This window comes from Oncorhynchus mykiss, chromosome 3 (genome assembly GCF_013265735.2).
Source record: "Oncorhynchus mykiss isolate Arlee chromosome 3, USDA_OmykA_1.1, whole genome shotgun sequence".
In the NCBI taxonomy this organism is placed as follows: domain Eukaryota; kingdom Metazoa; phylum Chordata; class Actinopteri; order Salmoniformes; family Salmonidae; genus Oncorhynchus; species Oncorhynchus mykiss.
This window is the reverse complement of record NC_048567.1, coordinates 57,232,589-57,260,239: the sequence shown is the minus strand read 5'-3', so window position 1 is coordinate 57,260,239 and position 27,651 is coordinate 57,232,589. Positions and strand designations below refer to the sequence as shown.

The window sequence follows — 27,651 nt, the reverse complement described above, 5'->3', positions numbered from 1 at the left end:
GACAGTAGCAGATCTGTACTGAACAGCCCTTGAAGTCACAAATTCATGGATCTGGAGTCGAATATTAACTAACGGGTTGAACATATGTTATAAGAGAGCTGCGTTTTCCAATGCTGCGCAGGGCGCTCAGTCACAGACAAGAGAGGAACGGACTTGGACGCACGTCAAGAGGTCCACCGACCGATGCGACGCTAGTGTGCCAAAAACACTCCAGAAAAAAACAGAGGAAATGGAGAAACGAAAGGGTAATGTGTGTCTTTTTATTGGATCCATGGTCATGCATTTTTGAAGGAAAGAGTTTTACACGCAAACTTTGTTATGAATAGTTTTCAGTTTTTTGTAGAGTGACAAATGGTGAATGACTGTCGTTATGCATGCCAATGCTTGACAAGATGGATGGATGTAGGCAAATGTGTAACATGTGCTCGATTTATAGAAATGCTGAAATATGTGGAATTTGTCATTTTGCATTTAGTGGTTGGTTTTCACTGCAAAACTTCGGAATTTGTTTTCCATCACATCTGTCTATTTGCAATGGAACTGAGCCAACAGGCGCATCATCGGATCGTTTGTATTAATTTGACCTATTATTACCATAAACCACTCTCTTCTCATAGGCCATAGAGCGTAATAATAATGAGTAGTCTGGCGTTAATTATTATTTTATTATTAATAGTCAGTATGGCTATTCCCAGAAATTATGCACCTTATTGACTAGTATTTGTCAGAAGGCCTGCATTTATGAGATATTATGCTTAAAGTAACTGTCCAGTGAAAATCTCACTTTTAAAAGTTCATATTCTGTTAACTCATACTCATAATGTTGTCCTATCCTATACTGGTACTTGTGGCCAAAGCCTACATTGTAGAAAAAAAACACTTAAAACCCCCCACCTCAAACCTATATCTCAAACAGGCATTTAAAAATGCTTACTATTTCCTGATGAGGATGAGCTGGCCAATCAGCGGTCTACTTGAATTCATATTTTTATGGACCAGTATACACCCACACCATTCTGTTGTTGGGCTACACCCACACCATTCTGTTGTTGGGGTACACCCACACCATTCTGTTGTTGGGCTACACCCACACCATTCTGTTGTTGGGGTACACCCACACCATTCTGTTGTTGGGGTACACCCACACCATTCCAACACAGAAAAGCTGCTTTTTTATCATACTTCATTTAAAAAAGTGGAAGGAAAACGATTTCACTCATATTGTAATTAATTATAGGCCTTATTTCATAGAAATCTGGAAATACTGGACAGTTAATTGAAATGTAGATACAGTACGTCATGTCATGTACATGCATCTTGTAAATACAATACCTCCAATGTTAAATTATTTTGTGATTTCCTTACAGAACATGAGTTAAAAATTCATGAAAATGGAAAGACAAGCAAATCACCGGTAATTTTTGATATTTCTCTACTTTCATGTTTCATTGCACTATATCCATAGGCCTGTCTTTGTTTTCTGGGTTTCTTAGTTGAGCAACATTTCAACAATAATTTCTTCTTCTTCAGACCTTAGTAGTACTTGTCATTTCTTTGTACCATGAATGGATAATGTCATAATTGTATTGTTTAACTGATTGTAGTTAGAATGGATATTGGATACTCCGGTGAACTGTGCATACAGTCTTTATGTACCCTCTCTATTTTTTCTCTCCCTCTCTCTCTTTCTCTCTCCCTTCTCCCCTCTCTCTGTCTCTCTCTCTCCTTTCTGCTCAGAAACTATGTGGGACCAACTACCCTGTCAGCATCTCCTTTATAGTGGTGAATGAGTTCTGTGAACGCTTCTCCTACTATGGAATGAAAGGTATAGTAACCTATAATTAAGAATGTTTCTCCTAACTAAGAACCTAAGAATATAATACAATTGTTCTCCTAAGTAAGAACCTAACTAAGAACATTACTAAGAATGGTTCTCCTACAATGGCTTGAAAAATAGTTCACCTAAGACACAAACAAGCGACATGAACAGGCAAGTGCACATGTGACAAAGTGAAAATGTAGTGTTTCCATCAACTTCGCGTGGAATGTAGATATCAAAGACCGCTGCAGTTCGGAGTAGTAGGTGAAACCATTCACTTCAGGAAAAGGGGTGATATAAATCAAGTTTCCTTTCATTATGTGTTGCTGAATTCATAATAATATTTGCTGCCATTTTAGTAAGGTTGGCAATACGAGAGGTCTTTGGAGTTACCATTTTTGTATTATTTTCTATGAAAGACAACTGGTGGGTTTTGAGTGCTTCTCCCCTATTTGGGATGTTGGTCTGCCTACTCTTCAGTGTGAGAGAGGTATTCTGAGAGCGTTTTTGTGTCTCCTTCCTCTGTATATAAAACGGTTTAAAACTGTATAACACAATAGTATCCTGATGTCAAAAACGAATGTGACTATGAATATATTTATTTAGCCGTTAATGTATTTAAGACATATTTCGGCAAATTAACCAAGTTTTTGCTGGCTTAGCTAGCCATGTTAATGACGAGTTAACTAGCAGCGTTGGTCACTGCACTATTGCTTGCAGGTGATTTGCTAGCAGGTGGTTTATTGAAATATTAAGTGAATGTTTATTTTCTTACTACCTTAAAAGGTTTATGTAAAAAGGGTTGTACTTGTGCTCTATATTTATGGATTCATATCACATCAGATTGAGAGTATGTATCACTACTGTTGCTCTTATCTAAAGTATATATTGTGTCCTACCTAACCAGTGAACGTGTGGCTGTGACCGTCATGTCAAAGCCTGTCATCACTGGTTGATATCTTTTACTGCTTGTATGCTTTTCTGTATTTTTTAAACACAACGCATACTATACGATCACTTTGTGTATGAGTCAGAGATATTCTGAGAGCAGTGAACGTGTGGCTGTGACCGCCCTGTCATCACTGTTTAATAACTTTTACTGCAGATAAAAACCGAGTCAACCTGAAGTGTGGGTGTCCATGTGCCTTTCTTCTGGGTGGCTATGTGAAGTTGGTTACACACAGATAGGGTTCAACAGCGGTGGCCCTCCCATTAGGGCATTAGGGGCAAAATATATATATATTTAATTATACTGAACAAAAATATAAATGTAACATGCAACAATTTCAAAAATGTTACTGAGTTACATAAAAGTTCATATAAGTAAATCAGTCAATTGAAATAAATAAATTAGGTCTAATCTATGGATTTCACTTAACTGGGAATACAGATATGCATCTGTTAGTCACAGATACATTAAAAAAAGGTAAGGCGTGGATCAGAAAACAAGTCAGTATCTGGTGTGACCACCATTTGCCTCATGCAGCGTGACACATCTCCTTCGCATAGAGCTGATTAGGCTGTTGATTGTGGCCTATGGAATGTTGTCCCACTCCTCTTCAATGTCTGTGCGAAGTTTCTGTATATTGGTGGGAACTGGAACACACTATCATTCATGTCGATCCAGAGCATCCAAACATGCTCAATGGGTGACATTTCTGGTGAGTATGTAGGCCAGCTTCTTGATATGCCACACCTGTCAGGCTGATGGATTATCTTGGCAAATGAGGAATGCTCACTAACAGGGATGTAAATTGAGAGAAATTATATTTTTGTGCGTATGAAACATTTTTATGATCTTATTTCAGCTCATGAAACATAAGACCAACACTTTATATGTTGCACTTATATTTTTGTTCAGTGTAAATAAAATATATAATTCATGGATTATGTTTTAAATCATCATAAAAGTGTGGTAAATGTGTACTTTTTCATGTTTCAAAAATATATTGTTCAAAACAAGCTGTTCAGTTACTACTCTGCCCCTCAGTAACTGCCAGCAGCAGCAGCTCTACCTCCGTGGGCGCATGCGAACATGGATTGTTTTCCACCTATTTGCTTATGAGGGCGAACTGACCCAATTAAATCTCAGGAGCATAAATTATAACAGCAAAAAGTAAATGGACCATTCTGGGGCCCTCAAATGTGCGTCTGTTCAGTCACAACATCTTGTTCTGCTCTAGTCTCCCTACCAATGATTCTCTTGCATCAGACTGCTTACTTCCGCATGTGAGGCTAGATCTGCTCTATCAGGTACAGATGGCCCTAAAGCAAAAAACTAATTGTAATTAACATGTAAATAAATAATCAGAACAGTCATGGTAGCCTGGGACCTGATAAACCGGACAACTACATCCAACAAGTGTCGAAGGACAGGGATACGCTAGCTAGAACTTTCCCATAGTGGATCTTGTAACACAAAAAGCATGACCAATTTTATTTTTTCCCACCATGTTGTTCATCAGGTTCTACTGTAAGTGACAGGGCAACGTGTTGTGTGGACTAAAACAGTATACAACTGTGTGTTTCACAAAGCGTAATCAAATGAATTAGCCAGCTACAGTCATTTTGAGAAACATTGAGAAATAGTTTGGTAGATTTTTTGTTCAAATTAACTAGTTATCTAACTTTGATAAGCAGCTAGCTAGCTAGCTATAGCTGCTAGTAACTTGCTAGCTAGTTAGCTCCCATGCCAATTTCAAGTCTTTCTAAACTAATATCTGACTAACTCAGAAATATGAAGTTATTTCAGAATGAAAGTTACCTGGCTAGTGCATCATGCTTTGTGACATTATATTAGCTAGATATCCCCAGTTAAGTAATGCTTGTTGTGTTCTTCCTGGTGCACTTATTAGTTTGTGACGTGAGCTAGCTGCTCATTCTAAATAGTATAATCTAATCTGTTCAAAACATTGGCAGCATGTGCAGCACCGATCATTCGGTTGAAGTCGGTGTATGTATGCTGTTGTTCAAATGCACAGATCACATGATATATCTTCTTAAAGAAAAGTCCAGTATTCAGCCAATCAGTGGCTTCCACTGGGGCTCAACCAGTGCCTGAGCACCTGCCCTTTTGCCCTCCTATGAAAGTGCTCTTGTAGCTCCATGGATTTAAAAAAATGTTATAACGTACTTTTTTTAAATTTTGAGTCTCTTTTCATTTTAAATGTAACGATTTGCACATCAAGCTAGATACTTTCATAAGCTCTTGAATCGCCTCCTCTGCCCCAAGAGCACACTCGTTTGACTTGCATGCAGTGGCCACTGGCTGTGGGTGGCAGGAATGGTGCCGGGCAGACATCCACATTTTAAGTTGGATCTGACATGTGTCACAGGTTATTTTGAGTATGTCTGTGCATGGCCCTGGTCATGAGAAGCAGCAAACGCCCATGTCAAATACAATAAGTCAATGAGGCCATTTTGACAGAGGGTCCACACTATGTATCCATTTTGGCCTCAGACCTGAACTTCATTTCACTTGATCTAGACCCCCTGTCTGTCTGTCTGTCTCTCTGTCTTTCTGTCTGACTGCCTGACTTACATCCTTTCCTGTGAAACACACTTAAAGAAAAAAGAGATAAATGCATCCCAAATGACACCCTATTGATTATGTAGTGTTTTAATAAGTAGTGCACTATATAGGGAAAAGGGTGCCACCCGTTGAACGTCAATGTTAAGTGGATGGGCATAAAAAACATATCTTCATGAGAGTGCCATGAACAGTAGGTTGTAATGCCTTACACTGTTAGAAAGTCACATCATAGATTTCATTTTCAAATGTCATGCTATGAACATTTACAATTGACATGCTATAAGATTTGTGCTGCCTAATAATGTTTTATATACAGTTGAAGTCAGAAGTTTACATACACCTTCGCCAAATACATTTAAACTCAGTTTTTCACAATTCCTGACATTTAATCCTAGTAAAGATTCCCTGTTTTAGGTCAGTTAGGATCACCATTTTATTTTAAGAATGTGAAATGTCAGAATAATAGTAGAGAGAATGATTTATTTGAGCTTTTATTTCTTTCATCACATTCCCAGTGGGTCAGAAGTTTACATACACTCAATTAGTATTTGGTAGCATTGCCTTTAAATTGTTTAACTTGGGTCAAACGTTTCAGGTTGCCTTCCACAAGCTTCCCACAATAAGTTGGGTGAATTTTGGCCCCTTCCTCCTGACAAAGCGGGTGTAACTGAGTCAGGTTTGTAGGCCTCCTTGCTCGCACACGCTTTTTCAGGTCTGCCCACACATTTTCTATAGGAATGAGGTCAGGGCTTTGTGATGGCCACTCTAATACCTAGACTTTGTTGTGCTTAAGCCATTTTGCCACAACATTAGAAGTATGCTTGGGGTCAATGTCCATTTGGAAGACGCATTTTCTTTATTTTTTTTATTTATTTTACCTTTATTTAACCAGGTGGGCAAGTTGAGAACAAGTTCTCATTTACAATTGCGACCTGGCCAAGATAAAGCAAAGCAGTTCGACAGATACAACGACACAGAGTTACACATGGAGTAAAACAAACATACAGTCAATAATACAGTATAAACAAGTCTATATACAATGTGAGCAAATGAGGTGAGAAGGGAGGTAAAGGCAGAAAAGGCCATGGTGGCAAGGTAAATACAATATAGCAAATAAAACACTGGAATGGTAGTTTTGCAATGGAAGAATGTGCAAAGTAGAAATACAAATAATGGGGTGCAAAGGAGCAAAATAAATAAATACATTAAATACAGTTGGGAAAGAGGTAGTTGTTTGGGCTAAATTATAGGTGGGCTATGTACAGGTGCAGTAATCTGTGAGCTGCTCTGACAGTTGGTGCTTAAAGCTAGTGAGGGAGATAAGTGTTTCCAGTTTCAGAGATTTTTGTAGTTCGTTCCAGTCATTGGCAGCAGAGAACTGGAAAGAGAGGCGGCCAAAGAAATAATTGGTTTTGGGGGTGACTAGAGAGATATACCTGCTGGAGCGTGTGCTACAGGTGGGAGATGCTATGGTGACCAGCGAGCTGAGATAAGGGGGGACTTTACCTAGCAGGGTCTTGTAGATGACATGGAGCCAGTGGGATTGGCGACGAGTATGAAGCGAGGGCCAGCCAACGAGAGCGTACAGGTCACAATGGTGGGTAGTATATGGGGCTTTGGTGACAAAACGGATTGCACTGTGATAGACTGCATCCAATTTGTTGAGTAGGGTATTGGAGGCTATTTTGTAAATGACATCGCCAAAGTCGAGGATTGGTAGGATGGTCAGTTTTACAAGGGTATGTTTGGCAGCATGAGTGAAGGATGCTTTGTTGCGAAATAGGAAGCCAATTCTAGATTTAACTTTGGATTGGAGATGTTTGATATGGGTCTGGAAGGAGAGTTTACAGTCTAACCAGACACCTAAGTATTTGTAGTTGTCCACGTATTCTAAGTCAGAGCCGTCCAGAGTAGTGATGTTGGACAGGCGGGTAGGTGCAGGTAGCGATCGGTTGAAGAGCATGCATTTAGTTTTACTTGTATTTAAGAGCAATTGGAGGCCACGGAAGGAGAGTTGTATGGCATTGAAGCTTGCCTGGAGGGTTGTTAACACAGTGTCCAAAGAAGGGCCGGAAGTATACAGAATGGTGTCGTCTGCGTAGAGGTGAATCAGAGACTCACCAGCAGCAAGAGCGACCTCATTGATGTATACAGAGAAGAGAGTCGGTCCAAGAATTGAATTGAAGAATTGAATTTGCAACCAAGCTTTAACTTCCTGACTGATGTCTTGAGATGTTGCTTCAATATATCCACGTAATTTTCCTACCCCATGATGCCATCAATTTTGTGAAGTGCACCAGTCCCTCCTGCACCAATGCACCCCCACAACATAATCCTGCCACCCCTGTGCTTCATTGTTGGAATGATGTTCTTTGGCTTGCAAGCTTCTTCCTTGCTGTGCGGCGTTTCAGGTTATGTCGATATAGGACTATTTTTTACTGTGGATATAGATACTTTTGTACCTGTTTCCTCCAGCATCTTCACAACGTCCTTTGCTGTTGTTCTGGGATTAATTTGCACTTTTCACACCAAAGTAAGTTTATCTCTAGGAGACAGAACACGTCTCCTTCCTGAGCGGTATGATGGCTGCATGGTCCCATGGTGTTTATAGTTGCGTACTATTGTTTGTACAGATGAACGTGGTACCTTCAGGCATTTTGAAATTGCTCCCAAGGATGAACCAGACTTGTGGAGGTCTGCCATTTCTTGGCTGATTGTGGAGGTCTCTAGGTCTTGGCTGATTTCTTTTGGTTTCCCCATGATGTCAAGAAAAGAGGTACTGAGTTTGAAGGTAGGCCTTGAAATACGTCCACAGGTAGACCTCCAATTGATTCAAATGACGTCAATTAGCCTATCAGAAGCTTCTACAGCCATGACATAATTTTCTGGATTTTTCCAAGCTGTTTTATAAGCACAGTCAACTTAGTGTATGTAAACTTCTGACCCACTGGAATTGTGATACAGTAAATTATAAGTGAAATAATCATTCTGTAAACAATTGTTGGAAAAATTACTGGTGTCATGCACAAAGTAGATGTCCTAATCGACTTGCCAAAACTATAGTTTGTTAACAGGAAATTTGTGGACTGTTTGAAAAACGAGTTTTAATGACTCCAACCTAAGTGTATGTAAACTTCTGACTTCAAGTGTAACTAGTGGTCAGGGAAAATCTAACGACTGGTGGACTGCTCAGTCCTAGTGGACTGCTCTCATTCGTTGTAGTCTCTCTCCCCCAGCAACTCTACTGATTCATCACAATCTCATCTTTCATCTATTTTTAAGTTTGTCCCTCTTTGATGAACAAAGTGGTTTTGTTTCACATCTTCAAACTGTTCAATTTTTAAAATGTAATTCTATATAAATTGATGTGTGTTTGTCATAGAACGATGGAACTACTTTCTAACGTTCCAGTAGACTCTCAGTTTGCAGCTATATGCAGCTTATCTGCCTGTGATGTACCGGTGATGTACCGTTCCAACACAAATTGACAGACAGTCCAATCAGTGAATGCGCGATAAGGTGGTACTCCCAAGTCTCCAATGGCTGTGGATATATGACCGGATACCCCAGAGTAATTTGAGGCTAAATTAATTGAAGCAGTCAAATTCGTTGTTGATGAAAACCCACTGTAACAGAAGTTGATTAATAAGCCAATAACCTTGATATGACTTGATAAAACAATTACATTATAACGAAAGTCTCCTAAATAGGGGACTTAAAGTTTAAAAGGTTTTAAGTGTGTTTCCTTATTTTCAGTAGTAAAGAGTTTACACAATCTCATCCTTATTTTCAGTAGCAAATAGTTTACGTAGTCTCACATATAAAAAAAATACATTGTAGTATTGTACGTTAATTGAAAATAAGAACAGAAGACTGTTTAGCCACATTATTATATTGCAAAACCCAGATCCCTAACCTGGTGCTCACTGTGTTTCTTTGTAGCGGTGCTGACACTGTACTTCATCAACTACCTGCATTGGGACCCGAACCTTTCCACAGCAGTGTACCATGCCTTCTCCAGCCTCTGCTACTTCACCCCTGTGCTGGGGGCCCTCATCGCTGACTCTTGGCTGGGCAAGTTCAAGTGAGTTCGATGTAGAAGCCACTTTCAAAAATATATATAGATGTTTTTATTTTTTATTTCACCTTTATTTAACCAGGTAGGCTAGTTGAGAACAAGTTCTCATTTACAACTGCGACCTGGCCAAGATAAAGCAAAGCAGCGCGACACCAACAACAACACAGAGTTACACATGGAATAAACAAACATACAGTCAATAATACAATAGAAAAAGTCTATATACAGTGTGTGCAAATTATGTAAGATAATTGAGGTAAGGCAATAAATAGGCCATAGTGGCGAAATGATTACAATTTAGCAATTAAACACTGGAGCGATAGATGTGCAGAAGATGAATGTGCAAGTAGAGATACTGGGGTGCAAAGGAGCAAAAAATAAATAACAATATTGGGATGAGGTAATTGGATGGGCTATTTACAGATGGGCTATGTACAGGTGCAGTGATCTGTGAGCTGCTCTGACAGCTGGTGCTTAAAGTTAGTGAGGGAGATATGAGTCTCCAGCTTCAGTGATTTTTGCATTTTGTTCCAGTCATTGGTAGCAGAGAACTGGAAGGAAAGGAGGCCAAAGTAGGAATTGGCTTTGGGGGTGACCAGTGAAATATACATGCTGGAGCGCGTGCTATGGGTGGGTGCTGCTATGGTGACCAGTGAGCTGAGATAAGGCGGGGCTTTACCTAACAAAGACTTATAGATGACCTGGAGCCAGTGGGTTTGGTGACGAATATGAAACGAGGGCCAGCCAACGAGAGCATACAGGTCGCAATGGTGGGTAGTATATGGGGCTTTGGTGACAAAACGGATGGCACTGTGATAGACTGCATCCAATTTGCTGAGTAGAGTGTTGGACGCTATTTTGTAAATGACATCGCCGAAGTCAAGGATCGGCAGGATAGTCTGTTTTACGAGGGCATGTTTGGCATCATGAGTGAAGCATGCTTTGTTTGAAATAGGAAGCTGATTATAGATTTAATTTTGGATTGGAGATGCTTAATGTGAGTCTGGAAGGAGAGTTTACAGTCTAACCAGACACCTAGGTATTTGTAGTTGTCCACATATTCTAAGTCAGAACCGTCCAGAATAGTGATGCTGGACGGGCGGGCAGGTGCGGGCAGTGATCGGTTGAAGATCGGTTGAAGCATTTAGTTTTACTTGCATTTAAGAGCAGTTGGAGGCCACGGAAAGAGAGTTGTATGGCCTTGAAGCTCGTCTGGAGGTTAGTTAACACAGTGTCCAAAGAAGGGCCAGAAGTATACAGAATGGTGCCATCTGCGTATAGGTGGATCAGATAATCACCAGCAGCAAGAGCGACATCATTGATGTATACAGAGAAAATAGTCTGCCCGAGAATTGAACCCTGTGGCACCCCCATAGAGACTGCCAGAGGTCCGGACAACATGCCCTCCGATTTGACACACTGAACTCTGTTTGAGAAGTAGTTGGTGAACCAGGCGAGGCAGTCATTTGAGAGACCAAGGCTGTTGAGTCTGCCGATAAGTATGTGGTGATTGACAGAGTCGAAAGCCTTGGCCAGTCGATGAATACAGCTGTACAGTATTGTCCTTTATCGATGGCGGTTATGATATCATTTAGGACCTTGAGCGTGGCTGAGGTGCACCCATGACCATCTCGGAAACCAGATTGCATAGCGGAGAAGTTACGGTGCGATTCGAAGTGGTCGGTGATCTGTTTGTTAACATGGCTTTCAAAGACCTTAGAGAGGCAGGGTAGGATAGATATAGGTCTGTAGCAGTTTGGGTCTAGAGTGTCTCTCCCTTTTGTAGAAGGGGATGACCGCGGTAGCTTAACAATCTTTTGGTATCTCAGACGATACGAAAGAGAGTTTGAACAGGCTAGTAATAGGGCTTGCAACAATTTCGGCAGATCATTTTAGAAAGAGAGGGTCCAGATTGTCTAGCCCGGCTGATTTGTAGGGGTCCAGATTTTGCAGCTCTTTCAGATCATCAACTATCTGGATTTGGGTGAAGGAGAAATGGGGGGAGGCTTGGGCAAGTTGCTGTGGGGGATGCAGGACTATTGACCAGGGTAGGGGTAGCCAGGTGGAAAGCATGGCCAGCCGTATAAAAATGCTTGAAATTGAAATTCTCAATTATCGTGGATTTATCGGTGGTGACAGTGTTTCCTAGCCTCAGTGCAGTGGGCAGCTGGGAGGAGGTGCTTTTATTCTCCATGGACTTTACAGTGTCCCAGAACTTTTTGAAGTTTGTGCAGGATGTAAATTTCTGTTTGAAAAAGCTAGCCTTTGCTTTCCTAACTGCCTGTATATATTGGTTCCTAACTTCCCTGAAAAGTTGCATATCGCGTGGGCTATTCGATGCTAATGCAGTACGCCACAGGATGTTTTTGTGCTGGTCAAGGGCAGTCAGGTCTGGAGTGAACCAAGGGCTATATCTGTTCCTGGTTCTAAATTTTTTGAACGGGGCATACTTATTTAAGATGGTGAGGAAAGCACTTTTAAATAATAACCAGGCATCCTCTACTGACGGAATGAGATAAATATCCTTCCAGGATACCCGGGACAGGTCGATTAAAAAGGTCTGCTCGATGAAGTGTTTTAGGGAGCGTTTGACAGTGATGAGGGGTGGTCGTTTGACCGCAGTCCCATTACGGATGCAGGCAATGAGGCACTGATCGCTGAGATCCTGGTTGAAGACAGCAGAGGTGTATTTGGAGGGCAGGTTGGTTAGGAAGATATCAATGAGGGTGCCCGTATTTACAGATTTGGGGTTGAGATTTATGTGAGATTGAGGGCATCACGCTTAGATTGTAGGATGTCTGGGGTGTTAACATGTCCCAGATTAGGTCACCTAACAGCACGAGCTCTGAAGATAGATGGGGGGCAATCAATTGACATATGCTGTCCAGGGCACAGCTGGGGGCAGAAGGTGGTCTATAGCAAGCGGCAACAGTGAGAGACTTGTTTCTGGAAAGGTGGATTTTTAAAAGTAGAAGCTCCAGTTGTTTGTGCACAGACCGGGATAGTAAGATACAACTCTTTGGGCTATCTCTGCAGTAGATTACAACTCAACCCCCTTTTACAGTTCTATGTTGTCGGAAAATGTTATAGTTAGGGATGGAAATTTCAGAGTCTTTTCATCCCTTAAAGGGAAATATACTCTGTTTGATCTATTGTGGTTTCAAGTATTCTATTCTATTCTATTCTATTATTTTCTATTCTAAGCTAATTGTGAAAGTAATTACTGTGTGTCATGTCTTCCACAGGACCATTATCTACCTCTCTGTTGTCTATGTGCTCGGTCACATCGTCAAGTCTGTTGGGGCCATACCGAGTGTGGGGGACTCAACCATACACATGTGAGTAGTTGATCACTGATTGGTTAAGAGCTAGAAATGTTGCCCTGTAAATGCGTTGACCAATCTGACATCTAACGCTGTGCTCTGTGTGTGTATGTGTGTGTGTTCTAGAGTACTGTCTATGGTGGGTCTGATCCTCATAGCCTTTGGTACAGGAGGTATCAAACCCTGTGTAGCAGCGTTCGGAGGCGACCAGTTTGATGAAGAGCATGTAAGAGACTATTATATCCAACATTTATACAAGGGTTGGAACTTTTCAGGGAACAGAACCAAAAAAACGGAAAATAACAAAATTATTTGAGGAACAGAACCCAAACCGGAAACGAAAGCGACCTATACTGTTCCGAAACAGAAACTTTATTTTAAAGGCATGGGAAACAGTAAATAATGTAATTTTACATTCCGGGCATTTTTTTCCAGTCCCACAAAAATTACAACAAAGAGCCTATGCAAAGCTCTCTTTGAAACTTATTCCAGTGTCTTCCTGCCAGCTGGAAATCTTTGCCAGTGGATATGCGTTATCTGTAGGGTGCCCCTCCCCTCTGAAGCATAGGTTACTTTGTAGCCTACTGACAACATTACAAGCATGATCCATAAATGAGGAAGAGTTGTCTAAAAGAATGGATTAGCTTTTTCAATGCTAGTTAAGGATACTATAGTTATCACATTTCACAGTGGATTTATTAACTACAAAAGGTAAAATGGGATTTTAATTGTATTGCTGCTAGCTGGAAATCTTTGCCAGTGGGTATGCATTTATGTGTAGGCTGCCCCTCCCCTCTGAAGCTTGTTAGCTTGTTAGCTTGTGGACCAGAGCTAATGTTTGCTCTGGTTCAACGTTAAACCAATGCTGAAGATCAAAGACGTTCCTCCATAGAAGCCGCTGGCAAAATTTCAGTAGCATCTCACGCACTTCACTGTGACTGACTGTTTTTCTTTCACTATGATTGAAACTATGCTGTTACGGCAAAATACAATTAGCTCTTAATGACTTTCCTATACAGATTAAATCGCTTACCCGCTCCAAAGCAAGCTGTTCTATCCGCACTGATTGGTGAAGCAATTTAATGTCAAGCTAAATGTAAAAAAACATGCCTAGAAGGCCAGCATCCTGGAGTCGCCTCTTCACTGTTGACATTGAGACTGGTGTTTTGCGGGTACTATTTAATGAAGCTGTCAGTTGAGGACTTGTGAGGCATCTCTTTCTCAAACTAGACACTCTAATGTACTTGTCCTCTTGCTCAGTTGTGCACCGGAGCCTCCCACTCTTCTTTCTATTCTGGTTAGAGCCAATTTGCGCTGTTCTGTGAAGGGAGTAGTACACAGCGTTGTACGAGATCTTCAGTTTCTTGGCAATTTCTGGCATGGAATAGCCTTCATTTCTCAGAACAAGAATAGACTGACAAGTTTCAGAAGAAAGTTCTTTGTTTCTGGCCATTTTGAGCCTGTAATCGAACCCACAAATGCTGATGCTCCAGATACTCAACTAGTCTAAAGAAGGCCATTTTTATTGCTTCTTTAATAAGCACAAAAGTTTTCAGCTATACTAACATAATTGCAAAAGCGTTTCTAATGATCAATTAGCCTTTTAAAATGATCAACTTGGATTAGCTAACACAACGTGCCATTGGAACACAGGAGTAATGGTTGCTGATAATGGGCCTCTGTACGCCTTTGTAGATATTCCATTAAAAATCAGCCATTTCCAGCTACAATAGTAATTTGCAACATTAACAATGTCTACACTGCATTTCTGATCAATTTGATGTTATTTTAATGGACAAAATGTGATTTTCTTTCAAAAAACAAGGACATTTCTAAGTGTCCCCAAACTTTTGAACAGTAGTGTATATCTGTACTTTTTTGGGGCCCGAACCGGTTCAGAACAGTGGAACGAAGAAAAAATAATAATACTTCTGTTCAGAACAAAATAATTAGAAACTATTTTCAGTTCCAACCCCTGCTTTCATACTGTCACTGCAATATGTGAGGGATGGTTCAATCAAACATCTGTGATTACTAAAATGTGTTTTGTTGAAGGGCTATTGAAGTAGAAATATGATAGAAATTCAGCCATGAATGGAAGAAAACAACTTTATTGAGCTGTAAAATAACTAATCTAAATTGATTGTCTGATATTAAACAGTGTTCACCATCATTGGTTTTCTCCCCTCTCACCTCAGACAAATGAAAGGAGGAAATTCTTCTCCATTTTCTACATGTCCATCAATGGTGGGAGTGTCTTATCGACACTCATCACACCAATGTTGCGAGGTTCGTGTAAACATTAACCTTAATCCTAACCTTAATATTGAGGGCTTTGGCTTCTGAAATTGCATATGGCTGCTGCATAGATAGCACAGCATAACTGTACTGTATGTGTGTTCTTATACTTGCAGGAGATGTGCAGTGTTTTGGTGGTGACTGCTATGCTCTTGCCTTCGGAGTACCAGCGATTTTGATGGTCATTGCTCTAGGTGAGTGTATTCTCTTCTTCACACCTCTTCTTATGAAGCCAGTCTGAATTTCTACTTGAGACTAAAATATACCCAGTTAGTAAACCTGGTAGAAAGGATGTTATTACTTTACCAGATTACAACCTTGCCTGCTGGGTAAAGTATGTATTGAATGCATTCAGCACAGGCCTGGCTGTGCAGCAGACGTGTATACATGAGCTACTTTTCACATAGCCAAGCTACCATTATGGGTCACAGTGGGGGGCTGTGGCCCCCGAGTCGGAAAACAGAGTTTGTTTTGATAGAGCATGCTTTAGCCTGGCAGAGGCAGTGAACCCTAAAGAAGAATGGGATTCTGAGGCAGTCAGCAGAAAGACCCTAATGGCAGGAACATCGATGTGTGTGTAGGGCCTGGTAAACATGGAGCCTTGCCAGTCAAAACAACACGGAACTGTGTTAGACACACATAAACATGCATAGGCACACGCACACTCACACTCACATTCACGCACACACACACACACACATGCGCACACACACACACACACACACACACACACACACACACACACACAAACACACACACACACACACACACAGATGGCTGGTATTGGCTAATTGCTGATCTTGTCCGTTAAAACATATTATTGATGTAGCGGTAGGTGGGTTACGGTAACAATACAAACAGGACACACATGTTGTTGACATATGTAAATACAGTCTGTAGGTCTTTTGGCTAATTTGTTTTAGTTCCTAAACAAATGTCATCTACCCAGATAGCACACATCATCAACACTCTTCAGTGTGTAGTCAAGAAATGTACTATAACAGAGAGTAAGGGTCTTGATTACTTCTAACCATTCGGGGATGACCATGGGTGGAAAAAGCTTATCTAGGAACTCCTAAAATTCAAATTTTTACATGCCAAAAGGACTTCACTTCGGGAACTCATTGGGAACTCCCACACGTCCGTCTCCCCTCAGTTCCCCCTTGGTCTGACAGAAAGACAACAGTGATGATAGTTTGTTTGCAGTTAGGTACAAATGTATAATAAACTCAGCAAAAAAATAATTGTCTTCTCACTGTAACTGTGTTTATTTTCAGCAAACTTAACATGTGTAAATATTTGTATGAACATAACAAGATTCAACAACTGAGATATAAACTGAACAATTTCCACAGACATGTGACTAACAGAAATGGAATAATGTGTCCCTGAACAAAGGTGGGGTCAAAATCAAAAGTAACAGTCAGTATCTGGTGTGGTCACCATCTGCACTAGTATTAACGCTAGCGTCCTACCTCGTCAACAGCCAGTGAAACTGCAGGGCACCAAATTCAAAACAACAGAAATCCCATAATTAAAATTCCTCAAACATACATGTATTTTACACCATTTTAAAGAAAAACTTGTTGTAAATCCAACCACAGTGTCCGGTTTCAAAAAGGCTTTACGACAAAAGCACACCAAACAATTATGTTAGGTCAGAGCCAAGTCACAGAAAAACACAGCCATTTTTCCAGCCAAAGAGAGGAGTCACAAAAAGCAGAAATAGAGATAAAATTCATCACTAACCTTTGATGATCTTCATCAGATGACACTCATAGGACTTCATGTTACACAATACATGTATGTTTTGTTCAGTAAAGTTCATATTTATATCCAAAAATCTGAGTTTACATTGGAGTGTTATGTTCAGTAGTTCCAAAACATCCGGTGATTTTGCAGAGAGCCACATCAATTTACAGAAATACTCATAATAAACATTGCTAAAAGATACAACTGTTGTGCATGGAATTTTAGATCCTCTTCTCCTTAATGCAACCCCTGTGTCAGATTTCAAAAAAACTTTACGGAAAAAGCAAACCATGCAATAATCTGAGTACAGCGCTCAGACAACAAATCAAGCCAAACAGATATCCGCCATGTTGGAGTCAACAGAAGTCAGAAATATCATTATAAATATTCACTTACCTTTGATGATCTTCATCAGAATGCACTCCCAGGAATCCCAGTTCCACAATAAATGTCTGTTTGATCGATAATGTCCATCATTTATGTCCAAATACCTCCATGTTGTTCGCGCATTTAGCACAGTATTCCAAATTCATGACGCGCGATCAGTCAAAAAGTTATGTTACAGTCCGCAGAAACATGTCAAACGAAATATAGAATCAATCTTTAGAATGCTTTTAACATAAATCTTCAATAATGTTCCAACCGGAGAATTCCTTTGTCTTCAGAAATGCAATGGAACGCAAGCTAACTCTCACGTGAACGAGCGTGGCCAGCTCGTGGTTCTCTGGCAGACCTCTGACTCATTCCCCTCTCATTCGCCCCCACTTCACAGTAGAAGCATCAAACAAGGTTCTAAAGACTGTTGACATCTAGTGGAAGCCTTGGGAACTGCAATATGACCCCATAGACACCGTGTATTCGATAGGCCAAGAGTTGAAAAACTACAAACCTCAGATTTCCACTTCCTCGTTGGATTTATTTCTCAGTTTTTTGCCTGCCATATGAGTTCTGTTATACTCACAGACATCATTCAAACAGTTTTAGAAACTTCAGAGTGTTTTCTATCCAAATCTACTACTTATGCATATTCTAGCTTTTATGGCTGAGCAGCAGGCAGTTTAATTTGGGCACGCTTTTCATCCAAAATTCCCAATGTTGCCCCCTACCCTAGAGAAGTTAAGTACTGCAGTGCATCTCCTCCTCATGGACTGCACCAGATTTGCCAGTTCTTGCTGTGAGATGTTACCCCACACTTCCACCAAGGCACCTGCAAGTTCCCGGGCATTTCTGGGGGGATGGCCCTAGCCCTCACCCTCCGATCCAACAGGTTCCAGATGTGCTCAATGGGATTGAGATCTAGGCTCTTCGCTGGCCATGGCAGAACACTGACATTCCTGCCTTGCAGGAAATCACGCACATAACGAGCAGTATGGCTGGTGGCATTGCAATGCTGGAGGGTCATGTCAGGATGAGCCTGCGGGAAGGGTACCACATGAGGTAGGAGGATGTCTTCCCTGTAACACACAACGTTGAGATTGCCTGCAATGACAACAAGCTTAGTCCCATGATGCTGTGACACACCGCCCCAGACCATGACGGACCCTCCACCTCCAAATCAATCCTGCTCCAGAGTACAGGCCTCGGTGTAACGCTCATTCCTTCGACGATAAACGTGAAACCCAACCTCACCCCCGTGAGACAAAACGGCGACTCGTCAGTGAAGAGCACTTTTACCCAGTCCTGTCTGGTCCAGCGACGGTGGGTTTGTGCCCATAGGCGACGTTGTTCCCGGTGATGTCTGGTGAGGACCTGCCTTACAACAGGCCTACAAACCCTTAGTCTAGCCTCTCTCAGCCTATTGCGGACAGTCTGAGCACTGATGGAGGGATTGTGCGTTCCTGGTGTAACTCGGGCAGTTGTTGTTGCCATCCTGTACCTGTCCCGCAGGTGTGATGTTTGGATGTACCAATCCTGTGCAGGTGTTTATGGTTCTTTGAACAAGCATGGGAAACAGTGTTTAAACCATTTACAATGAAGATCTGTGAAGTTATTTTGGATTTTTACGAATGATCTTTGGAAGACAGGGTCCTGAAAAAGGGACTTTTCTTTTTTTGCTGAGTTTAGCACAACTTCTACTCAACATCTACTCAAACTCCACTCTTTATATGTTCATGTCTTTGTAGTTGTGTTCATCTCTGGAAGTGGGATGTATAAGAAGAGTCCACCGGAAGGGAACATCTTGTTGGATGTGTGTAAGTGCATGGGGGTAAGTCATCCATCTCTCATTCTCTCAGCAGTCATATACTTCCATAGAAAGATGTCTCTCGTGGCAGACTGTTAACATTTCTGGCCAGCACACTCAATATTTGGTTCTGGGTTCTGAGATTACAGAAAGATAAACCTCTGTCCCTGGGCTGAATATTGTACCATGACTGCTCCTGTTCCCTCCACCCTACAGTTGGCCATCAAGAATCGTTGGAAGAGCTCTAAATATGACCCTAAGAAGAAACACTGGCTGGACTGGGCAGAGGACAAGTATCCGGTATGATTATCAAGAATGAAATAACTTTTTCTGATTAACTCCAGTGACGACTAGAATGACTTCATAGAGCTTTTAATTGCCCCCATTAACTGTGTTTCAGATTAAGATATGATAAGATAATATAAAGATAAGAAAACGCTATTGTCCCTAACATGTTCATAAAATTGCATTTTGTCTTTGGTGATCTGGCATACAGGTAAACGTCTACAGGAGAAGGTAAATGTGTATGTATAAAGAAGTCTCTCCTGATAGTGACCCATAATGTATGGTTTCCTATGTGTTTCTCTACAGAGACGTCTGATCCATGAGATTAAGATGGTCCTAAGGGTTCTAGTGCTCTACATCCCTCTGCCCATGTTTTGGGCTCTGTTTGACCAGCAGGTAAGGACCCAACGCTTACCCTTACCCTAACCAGCCTCACGAGAACAGTAATCACCACCCTCGCTGTTAAAAAGCCCCGGCCTAAGCAATTCCTTTCATGATTCTGAAACCCAGGATACAGTCCAATACAGTGAGTATGGACTGAGTTAAGACAGTAATTTCAACCAGCTTTGCCCTCTGGGACCCCAAGTTCTGCTTGCCTAAGGCTCCTCTCCTCTCCTCTGGCCAACAACAAACAGCACCACACTACCATCTGATTAGGGATAACTGCAAATTCCAAACACACATCTAACATTTCGTTTGGCTTTCCATTAGGCATGTTAGAAGCCAAGGACATTGGATTAATGAGGTCTGATTATGCCATTGAAGTGAATGGTGATGGCGAACCAGCTATCCAGTGCCATAGAATACAATGAATGGGCCAGTGATAACATGATAACATTCAGCCGTCTTTGTTTTGTGATGCTGTAGGGATCCCGTTGGACTCTCCAGGCCACTCGGATGAACATGGCCTTCGTAAGTTCCTTTTTCTTTCTTTCAATGTACAGTACATAACAACAGTGGTATGAGTCTCGCAGTGAATGGTCTTCGTAAGTTTATTTCCTTGTGTAGCAATGTGCTTTACAACTGTGGTAAAAGATGATTGTACAATATTTATGATTTCATAGTATTCTGAATTGTTTTATTATCGTTGACTCTAATCTGAAATTGAGATCTTGTTGTAAAATCTGTCTCCATGTTACAGGGATCAACATTTGTCCTGAAGCCTGATCAAATGCAGGTACCTGCAGTTCCTTACTCTCTTCCCACTCTCTGCGCGGTCGACAGAAAGCCGATGTTTCCAGTTTTCAGGGATACAGTATTTCAACCTAACTTCCGCTTCCCCTGAAAAATGGATATGGGGTCTCCGCTCAATAGTTTCTTTACGCCTGCTCCGTTAGGTTACTCACTTCCTAACAGTACATAATACATTACTACTGTTTATAATCTTTATACTAAACTCAGCAAAAAAAGAAACAGCCCTTTTTCAGGACCCTGTCTTTCAAAGATAATTCGTAAAAATCCAAATAACTTCACAGATCTTCATTGTAAAGAGTTTAAACACTGTTTCCCATGCTTGCAATGAACCACAAACAATTAATGAGCATGCACCTGTGGAACAGTCATTAAGACACTAACAGCTTACAGACGGTAGGCAATTAAGGTTACAGTTGTGAAAACCTAGGACACTAAAGAGGCCTTTCTACTGCCTCTGAAAAACACCAAAAGAAAAATGCCTAGGATCCCTGCTCATCTGCATGAACGTGCCTTAGGCATGCTGCAAGGAGGCATGAGGACTATCGATGTGGCCAGGGCAATAAATTGCAATGTCCTTACTGTGAGACACCTAAGACAGCGCTACAGGGAGACAGGACGGACAGCTGATCATCCTCGCAGTGGCAGACCACGTGTAACAACACCTGCACAGGATCGGTACATCCGAGCATCACACCTGCGGGACAGGTACAGGATGGCAACAACAACTGCCCGAGTTACACCAGGAACGCACAATTCCTCCATCAGTGCTCAGACTTTCCGCAATAGGCTGAGAGAGACTGGACCGGGGGCTTGTAGGCCTGTTGTAAGGCAGGTCTTCACCAGACATCACCGGAAACAACGTCGCCTATGGGCACAAACCCACCGTCGCTGGACCAGACAGGACTGGCAAAAAGTGCTCTTCACTGACGAGTCGCCGTTTTGTCTCACCAGGGGCGATGGTCGGATTCACGTTTATCGTCGAAGGAATGAGCGTTACACCTGTACTCTGGAGCGGGATTGATTTGGAGGTGGAGGGTCTGTCATGGTCTGGGGCGGTGTGTCACAGCATCATCGGACTGAGCTTGTTGTCATTGCAGGAAATCTCAACGCTGTGCGTTACAGAGAAGACATCCTTCTCCCTCATGTGGTACCCTTCCTGCAGGCTCATCCTGACATGACTCTCCAGCATGACAATGCCTCCAGCCATACTGCTCATTATGTGCGTGATTTCCTGCAAGACTGGAATGTCAGTGTTCTTCCATGGCCAGCGAAGAGCCCGGATTTCAATCCCATTGAGCACGTCTGGGACCTATTGGATCGGAGGGTGAGGGTTAGGGCCATTCCCCGCCAGAAATGCCCAAGAACTTGCAGGTGCCTTGGTGGAAGAGTGGGGTAACATCTCACAGCAAGAACTGGCAAATCTGGTGCAGTACATGAGGAGGAGATGCACTGCAGTACTTAATGCAGATGGTGGCCACACCAGATTCTGACTGTTACTTTTGATTTTGACCCCACCTTTGTTCAGAGACACATTATTCAATTTCTGTTAGTCACATGTCTGTGGAACTTGTTCAGTTTATATCTCAGTTGTGGAATCTTGTTATATTCATACAAATATTTACACATACGCAGTTGACAGTGAGAAGACATTTCTTTTTTTTGCTGAGTTTAGAACTGTAACCATAGGTTATCTCTCTCATGGCCTTGACTAAGATCACGCTTGTTTTCTCCTGAACCCAAACCCTTTTATAATGGATATTACCACCATAATGCTATCTTTTTATTGAGAACATTGAGCACAAATATTTACTGGTGTCTTTTATAAGTATGCTGCATTAACCTTTATGATTTTATGATATTTTTAGGGGGTTTTTTATTGTCATTTATAGGCGTGTGCCCTGTGTTTTGTTCTTGCTTATTTTTTCAGATGTTAAACGCTCTGCTGATCCTCGTGTTTGTGCCTATCTTTGACATGGTTGTGTACCCACTCATAGGCCTGTGTAGGATCAATCTCACGTGAGTGGACCTTGTGTGTCTGAACACTAGCTGTCTCATCCTTGCTTCTTCCGTCCTTATTTCCTCAATTCCTTGCCTTTCCTATCAAAGTATCATTGTAGGAGGGACCTTGGATCATCTTCTCCAATGCGTTTTAAGGATAATTGGGGAAGCAAGGAGGAAGGAAGCAAGGCTACGTTTTCAGATACAGCCCGTCTCTAAACGAGCGGGAGCTTTAGCTGACGGTGGACACTACAGCGTTCCACAGTCATCTTTTATGAGGAAACTAAGGGAGTAAGGAATGGTGCAAGAACAGGCATCATGTGGCTTACACAGCTGCCTGTTGGCCATAAAGAAAACATTTGTAGCTACTCTACCAAACCTTGTGATCTTATCATGTCATAGAGATGGGTGAAAGATACGTGGAAACAATGTCGTGCAAACGTCTTCTCCTACAGAGATATAAAACAACTGACCAAATGAGTCATTTCTGGGAACAGAAATGGTTGTTACTGTGTAGTAGCAACTGTGTACTACTGGTTAGCACTGTGTAGTAGTACGTGGTAACAACTGTGTTAGGGACAATGTTGACCAGTGTGAGTTGACCGTAAAGCACTCTGTTAAAGATGCACTCTCGAACGTTTGTATAAATTCAGCCAGTAGTTTTGAAAGTGGTGCTCACAAGCCAAAAGGGGTCCCCATGTTTTGTGTACTAACTACGTCATCAAATCATATACATCCATTTCGTATGCTTTGTTATGTCATGCAAAAAAAGTTATCCAATTCGTACTATATGTAACAAATTTGTTGTGCTTAAGATCCTAGAGGGCATCTTTAAAAGTCTATAAGTGTAGTGTAGTGTAAGGTATCTAAGGGTAGGGTGGTGTCAGATTGTTTGATTGTCAGATTCTTCCATCTCTTCTCAGGCCGCTGAAGAAGATGGCTGTGGGTATGATCTTTGCTGCGCTGGCCTTCGGTTCTGCCACCTTGGTGGAGGTCAATGTCACGGTAAGACTAAACATCTCTGGCTCAATTTCACTTTAGATTTTGTTTGTATAACTTGCCAAAGGCCAGAACAATCCCTAATCGTGTTTTTGCAAGATTATCATAATTCTCAATAACTTCTGAAACAACCTCTTTAAATCCATAGTGACAGAATCATGGCGTTTACCCTACCTATAGCAGCTGTAGCTGTGGGAAGAGACTACCTTGATTCTAATGTCCCCTCTATCTTCTCTTTGCCTCTGGTAGAAAACGGTGGTGGAGCCTGCACCACAGGGACAATGTCTGCTACAGGTCTACAATCTGGCTGTCAGTGACGTCAAACTGAACATCCCTGGGAGTAACCTCTTCTCACAACCCATCAAATCCTATGAAGTAAACTAGATTGGCAGTTTTGTAAAACAATACAACAGTAAAGCACATTACAGGATGTTTTACTGTAACCTAACCATATAATTAATGTACCCATGAGGGTGTGGCCAAATTGCTGTGGTCTGTGTGGCTTTGTACATTCCTGTAATTATATTTCTATGAACTTAACTTAAGTTGATAATGCTATGCTTATAACACATCATGTATTTATAAACGTTGACAGCAGCTCTTACAGAAAGCAGTCCTACCAGATAGGAGTGTGTTCTTCTGGGGTCAGCGTGTCTTTTGTTTTGGCTATATAGCTGAACATAAACCTTGTCAATTCACTCTGCCACTGTGTCTGTCCATTAGGATCCACCAGCATATCAGCATATTCAACTAGGGGGACACAACAAGACCATCACTATGGCGGTCACCCAAAATGAAATCCTTTACCAGTGTGTCCAGACCTTCACAGAGCAGAAAGCCTACACTCTCGTCCTGCACAGCAATGGTTCTGAGATTGTGTGTCAACTAGTGAGTCTGAAGTCTGATCTGAAGCACCCTAATGATTACAAAAGTTATTGAACGATGTGGTAGCTCTTCTTAATAACCTACTACAGAAATGATTTCTGTATTTCCAACTTTCATGATCTGTTCTGTTAATTTTGTATTTATTGTTTCATAATATAGGCAACAGACAACATACATAAAAGTGAAAAAATGGAAGCGTACCTGAGGTAATGATGTTTCTATGTCTGAATTTAACTGGAGGAAAGAATAAGAGTTCATCATCTTGTGAATCATCTTGTACAATGGAAAAATACATGTTCCCCATGACTCTCAGCTATAGATCCATGAATATATGTTATCCCATCTCTGCATACCTGCATTAGAAATGTATTGGAGCTGAAGCATTTAACATGGTCACTGTCTCGAACAGATTCATCAACACACGGAGCGAGGCTGTGAACATAACAGTAGGTGCTGTGGATTTTTACGTACCTGCTGACTATGGCATATCTCCCCATAACAGTGTGGAAAGAAAAGAGTGAGTATGACTTGCATATTTCCTTTCCATTGCAGTTCATCTTAACAAATATTAAAGTATCTCATCCCAGTCCACTGACAGAATATCCTATAATTGATATTCCTAATTTTCTAACATTGAAAATCTGACTGATATATTAACAAATCAGTAATAGATACAATACTAGATCATATCTCATATTACCTCTGCCTTCTCTAAATCCTTCACCTATCCCATCTCTCACAGGTACACAAATGATAAGTGTACATCAGGCTCACAGAATTTCCTCATCACCCTGGGCCTGCTTGACTTTGGAGCCTCGTACACTGTCATTCTCAAAGGAGTGAGTCAGACCACTGGCTTTACATGAGACCACAAAATACCATACTGTAGATACTATATGTGTTTCCTGCTACAGCCTGATGCCAGTATAACTATAAATACCTGGACTAGCACAGTACTAGCTACCTGGTAGTTAATCTAGTAAGTGTATGTGATCCCTGCGATAATTGAACCCACAACCTTGGTATTGTTAGCATTTTCAGTGCCTGCACTGGCATACAGTACTAACCTCCTTTACTTTTTTTCCCAGGATCCTGGAGAGATCATTCTACAGAAAATGGAGGATGTGAAGGCCAACAATGTCCACATAGCCTGGCAGATTCCACAATACGTCCTGATCACAGCGGGAGAAGTCATGTTCTCCATCACAGGCCTCGAGTTCTCCTACTCACAGGTCAGTAGTTGTCTTACTCGCAGGTCAGCAGTGATTAGTAATTGGTTATTGGTTGAGTATTGATAATAAGCCTAAAATGCCTACATACTGTAGGTACCTCTGAATATCTGAAAGAATTGGGGTGTCCAATATGATGAAAATTCTACCTAGACTTTCAGAGGGCAAGATGAAGCTAAAACTATATTGCTTATACCAACCGGAACCCTTTCAGATCTACATGAAATGCATAGGGGGATTACAAGGTTATGGGTTGATTATTTGGAATTCCGCCTTTACAAGGAGAGAATATAATGTTTGAGTGAAGAACGTGTGCATCATCGTTAATATCCCCCAGAGCTGTGTGATCTGTCCCTGCTTTTCCCCACCAATGATAAACAATAGTTTGGTCTATGTTCAATACAGGCCCCAGCTAACATGAAGTCAGTGCTGCAGGCCGGCTGGCTGCTGACTGTAGCCTTTGGCAATGTCATTGTGCTGATCGTCGCAGAGGGGGCAGGTCTGGATCAGGTAAGTCTCAGTCCCAGTAGTAGAAGAGTGCTTTTGTTTTCACTGTGCTGTTTAGAAGATCTTGTCATTGCACCATTGAACCCATAGACTGCATAAAACAGTTAAAAACACAGAACCAAATGTCTGTGGTAGTCCACTAGAGGGCAACCAATCACAACATCATTACTGTCTTGGTCCCTTTCTCAAGTAGAGTACACCAGGGTAATAAATATGGCCTTCAAATAACAACATAGGCCTGTGTTAAATGTGTTTAACGTTGAGTCAAACTTCTAATTCCCAGTGGATGGAGTTCCTGCTGTTCGCTGGCCTCCTGGTGGCAGTCTGCATCATCTTCTCCATCATGGCTTACTTCTACACCTACGTAGACCCTGACGAGCTAGACAAGCTGTTCCCAGACAAGACAGTCAATGACGACGATGAAGACAACTTGAAAAAGAACCAGAAATACCACCTGGACCAGACAGACAACAGTATGTACTTGAACCCAATAGAGAAGCGCACTAAGATGTAGCTTGGTGACTGACGTACTGTGTTACGACTTCCCCCTCGATAGACCTGTAAGCCCCTATTGTGGAATGTTTTTATGCATTGGTAAATCAAAGCAAAGCATTACGATTTGGTGAATGCTGTTTGAGTATATTTTGACTGAGCCTTACTGTATGTAGTTTGTTGTTGTCACACTGTCTGTGTGATCTTATGTACTAACCAGAGTTAGCACTCCAACCTAGACACCTCAAAATCCACAGGTGAAACCCAGGACCAGTAGGAACAAAACAACATTGTTGAAATACTTTATGGCAAAATAAATGTAATTTTTGTGAATTTATAACATTTTACAGAATTTTGCAGTACTGCACATAATTAAACAAACGTTAGCTTCCTGTTTATAATGTTGTTCACAGTAGACAAGGAACACAACTGTCTCTTATAGTTAATGATACATGAAAGGGAACCTATCCAAAAACAACACAATAACAGAACATTGTAAAAATGGTCCCTCTTCATACAGGCTACTTGAGACAAAACTGGAGTAGACGGAAGTCCAGTAATACTTGACTAAACCAAAGTACAGATGACAAAGACAACAGTAAACATGTAGTCCCGCACAAATGATGCAGCGCCACCAGCTTGGGCTAATTGAGATATTGTGTGTGACTAGCAAATTTCTGTTAATTACTATAGCTCCACGCCTTGGCCAATCAGTGTAATTTTGTAAAAGCCAGATCTCTGCAGCAAGACGCATCATTCACCCAATTTTCGTCAGAATTGGCCCGGTGGTGTCTGAGATATTGTGTGTGACTAACGTATGAACAAAAGGAAGGATGGAGACAAATCCACAGTCCCCTCCCCAATTTCATCGTGGGGGACAACTATGGAGTCAGGGAAAAGTCTCAAGACACTCTAGAGAAGACATGCTGCTCCTAATCATCAGCATAACATTTTCTAATCTTGAGAAACATTTTCTTGTAATTTTACTGTAAATAAAAAATGAAATGCTAAATAAAAAGGTGTACATTTCTCTAGTTGAATATTTTATACTTTTATTTCTGATGGTGTCACTAGAAAG

The 27,651-nt window shown here is 41.4% G+C and overlaps 1 protein-coding gene across 1 annotated transcript; it reads left to right on the top strand.

The window, feature by feature from the left end:
- On the top strand, positions 1 to 27,607 carry LOC110520276 (solute carrier family 15 member 2). Its single transcript, XM_021597463.2, has 23 exons — positions 1 to 245; positions 1,368 to 1,414; positions 1,738 to 1,825; positions 9,294 to 9,435; positions 12,675 to 12,767; positions 12,879 to 12,978; positions 14,951 to 15,041; positions 15,167 to 15,244; positions 18,926 to 19,008; positions 19,201 to 19,284; positions 19,576 to 19,665; positions 20,137 to 20,181; positions 20,411 to 20,446; positions 22,391 to 22,479; positions 23,385 to 23,466; positions 23,710 to 23,835; positions 24,184 to 24,348; positions 24,505 to 24,551; positions 24,755 to 24,862; positions 25,088 to 25,184; positions 25,434 to 25,577; positions 25,980 to 26,084; positions 26,365 to 27,607. The coding sequence occupies exons 1-23, from the start codon at positions 230 to 232 to the stop codon at positions 26,593 to 26,595; spliced, it is 2,187 nt and encodes a 728-aa protein (XP_021453138.1). The 5' UTR covers positions 1 to 229; the 3' UTR covers positions 26,596 to 27,607.
- Positions 27,608 to 27,651: the final 44 nt, after the last annotated feature.

What these genes read in the sequence shown, in the direction of transcription:
- LOC110520276 (XM_021597463.2), top strand. An exon ending in GAAAGACAAGCAAATCACCG is followed by an intron (nt 1,415 to 1,737) that starts GTAATTTTTGAT and finishes CTTTCTGCTCAG; the next exon opens with AAACTATGTGGGACCAACTA. An exon ending in AGGGGGCAGGTCTGGATCAG is followed by an intron (nt 26,085 to 26,364) that starts GTAAGTCTCAGT and finishes TCTAATTCCCAG; the next exon opens with TGGATGGAGTTCCTGCTGTT.